Source organism: Cephus cinctus, unplaced genomic scaffold (genome assembly GCF_000341935.2).
Source record: "Cephus cinctus unplaced genomic scaffold, Ccin1 Ccin1_scaffold0997, whole genome shotgun sequence".
NCBI lineage: Eukaryota > Metazoa > Arthropoda > Insecta > Hymenoptera > Cephidae > Cephus > Cephus cinctus.
This window is the reverse complement of record NW_014333542.1, coordinates 689,451-692,488: the sequence shown is the minus strand read 5'-3', so window position 1 is coordinate 692,488 and position 3,038 is coordinate 689,451. Positions and strand designations below refer to the sequence as shown.

At 48.3% G+C, this 3,038-nt stretch overlaps 2 protein-coding genes and 1 long non-coding RNA gene across 6 annotated transcripts in view; 1 reads left to right on the top strand and 2 right to left on the bottom strand.

Annotated features, from left to right (window-relative positions):
* Positions 1-514, top strand: part of LOC112494921 — a 20,099-nt gene extending 19,585 nt beyond the window's left edge. Inside the window, exon 4 of the mRNA XM_025088792.1 lies at positions 378-514. Within this exon, the coding sequence (XP_024944560.1) occupies positions 378-396 (19 nt within the window). The 3' untranslated portion in view covers positions 397-514. The remainder of the gene's footprint in view (positions 1-377) is intronic.
* Positions 1-3,038, bottom strand: part of LOC107271606 (ras-related protein Rab-37) — a 54,860-nt gene that overhangs the window by 24,798 nt on the left and 27,024 nt on the right. The gene's annotated exons all lie outside the window — the stretch shown is intronic.
* Positions 535-1,121, bottom strand: LOC107271607. Its single transcript, XR_001538703.2, has 2 exons — positions 981-1,121; positions 535-913 (listed from the first exon to the last, which is right to left on the bottom strand). It is a non-coding gene; the product is annotated as an uncharacterized LOC107271607 (long non-coding RNA).

Genomic DNA, 3,038 nt, shown 5'->3' with positions numbered 1-3,038 from the left:
GAGAGAGAGAGAGAGAGAGAGAGAGAGAGAGAGAGAGAGAGAGAGAGAGAGAGAGACTTTAAAAAGAAATTCTTAAAGAAAGCCTATGAGAAATCCTAAGGACAAAGAAACGGAACTCGGAATGCAGACTGTCGTTGCATCTTACCGAATGTTATGCACCGATGAATAAGTCTGATTGAACGAGGAAAAAATGCACGTGGTAAGATGCACGTGTGCTCTCCGATAACGCATAAATCGGGTAAGTGTACCGGGTGTACGATTAATTCACGATCCCGTGAAATTTACACTGATTTAAATAACATTAATTTCCAACGTGCAAAATGACTCTTTAATATCCCATTTTTTGGTCGTTATCAAAAATATCTCGAAACTTTCAGATTTTCGGCGAAAGCTTGACGTCCCGGCGAGACCTACTCACGCGGAGTGCAGATACCGAGGAGAACGTGGAAGGACGCGTGGGGGCTCGAGCCGAGGAGTCGTGACCAGAATAACGCAAAGGAAGATCGAACGGGAGCAAAAGATCAGGAAGGATCGTACAGTAACTTGGTCTTTTAAATCGAACAATACCAGTCTACGATCTATATATACAGATATATAAGAATACAAGTATACAAGAGAACGTAAAGAAGAAAGTAATAAGCAGCCGATCCAATTCGACGTCACAGTGCGATCTTGACCGATTGTCTCGTGCGTGAAGATGAATCTAGAAGACTGGCGGAAAGTCCGGCAGATGATCTGCGCCAGGTGGATCGCCTCCCAAGCGGCAGGCGCACAAGAGGAAGCCGAAGAAACAGTTGTCGCGATCGTTCAATCAGCTGTTCCAGGCACAGCTGACAGGCCTGCACGTGTGAACGACGAAGACGGCCGAGCAAGGCTGACCCAGCTACTGGAATCCAGCTGCGTCCAGGTATCTCTTGGGTGCGAGAGAGAAAGAGAGAGAATGACACTTCCACGTTATTTTTCTATATCTAGGACGACACCTTCCTTCTTCCACTTGTGACACGCGAAGAGTAATAGAAACATGGCGGATCCACAGCAGACCCACGCCATGCAGTTATACCACACGTAGAAGCAGATTTATGGAAAATTTCTATAAAAGTCCAACTAACCTTCGACCACTTTAAATATATTTTATCCGTTAGCACACTCTGCAACATTTCATCACGTTCGATTATTATTGTCCGTGCGAACGATATAACCCTTGAGGACTCAGACGCTCGTGCGTCCCTCGTTAAGCGTCCCGAGTTTCAGGTGGCCGTGCTTAACGGTTTTATAGAAACGTCAAACGCGAATTCAATCAACGTCCGTTTAATTAAGCCGACTAACGAGGAGACTACGGCTACGACGCTCGGCGGCCATCTTTGACGGTTGAGCAATGGAACGCGCCGACGCGATGTAGACGATACAAACTTCAAAGTGGACTGCGAGAGCGTAACCGCAGTCAGGATTGCCAACTTCGTTGAAATTCAAACTAACAAAGAGTAAGTATACGAGTACGATCAGGACGGACGAGTTGTTTTAAGAGGATGAAAAACTAGCCGGCAGTGAATCGCAGGGTTTGCCTTGTGCCGAGGAAGAAAAAAAAAAGTCCAGAATTCCCTAGACGGTAGACGGTCTTGGCTATCGAGATAATCTTGAGGAAAGTCACGCATGTAAACAAAAAGTATAGCAAAGGCATCACGACCGACGATATTGTAACTCGACTCGTGGAATAAAGGTACTAGGGGAATTTTGACTGGTGATTTTTCCACTGTACGTATAACTCCCGCGCAAGAAACTTCCACGGTCGCTCGCAGAGACACGGTGGCGACTGACGTCTCTCGCGCGGTCGAGTCGCCATCTGAAACCATAAACAAGAACTTGGCTTCGTTGTACGACAAGATGTTGCCGAGTCTCCTGATATCTCTTTAGCTGATACTTTTTTTACTTACGAATCCACTTCCAATGGCATAGCGTCGTATATCCAGTGTCATTTATCACTATACGTTCACGGTCATCCGTAACCTTAAAGGTGCTGTCGGGATAGCAGCGATTTCGTGGCCGGTTCCGTCCACGCGGCACTTCCCGATTCGTCTTAAGCGATTCCAAGCGGGAACGAGACGCGGCGAGTAAAAAGACAACGACATGGAGAGCAAAGAGGCGCGAGAGAGAGAGAGAGAGAGAGAGAGAGGAAAACACAGCAAAAGAACAAGTCGACGGAAATCGTTAAGTACAGGACTCCCTTAACGCTCAAGCGTACCGTCGCGCCAGACACAAGAATTATTGTGACCACCGTGTAAGTAGTCAAACCTAACCTAAGAAAATCAGTTACAGCAGCTCCGACCGCGTTAGATCTAACTCGCTACTTTATCGCTCTTGCACTTACAAATTAGCCTTAACGTTCTTGCCGAGTATACGTACGGGCTTTAAATAACGGGCGTTAACGTCCAACCAGTGACACGTGTTCCGAGATGCAATTTAAGTCTGCGGGATGTGGTATGTAGTGTGAAAAATTATTTCCTCGGAAACTCCTCTCTGGAGAGATATGCACGAATGAACGAGTGAAAGAGAAACGACAGAGGACAAAGGTAAATACTGGCACAGCGTCAAATCTGTCAGATACACAGCCCCAGCTGTTACTGGTCGAATTGACGAGAGTCACCCGGTAGACTTAATCGCTCGCCTCGTACTTCGCCCGTTTCTCATGCAACGGCGAGCCATGAGAACGTTCGTGGCTACTTGGGTAAATGTCCAACCAGCCTCCCCGCGACCCCCCTCGACCACGTGTTTCGCGGTCGAGGAGTTGAGGTTCGGTGGGTCTCGTGGATGATCCCTCGAGGTCAAAGGAGGGTGTACTGGAGAAAGGGCTAAAAAGGGAGAAACAAGAGGAGGATACAAGGGAGAAAGAGGGGAAAGGGGGGGCCTGTCCTGCCACAGCAGGGACACCCCACTTGCCAGTGCCAGCTCGAGTGATTTATCATCCACCCCTCCCTGTCCTTGCTTGGCCATCCCTTTAATAGGGGCTTCCCCACCCCTGATTCGATCGCCGCCCCCCCCCC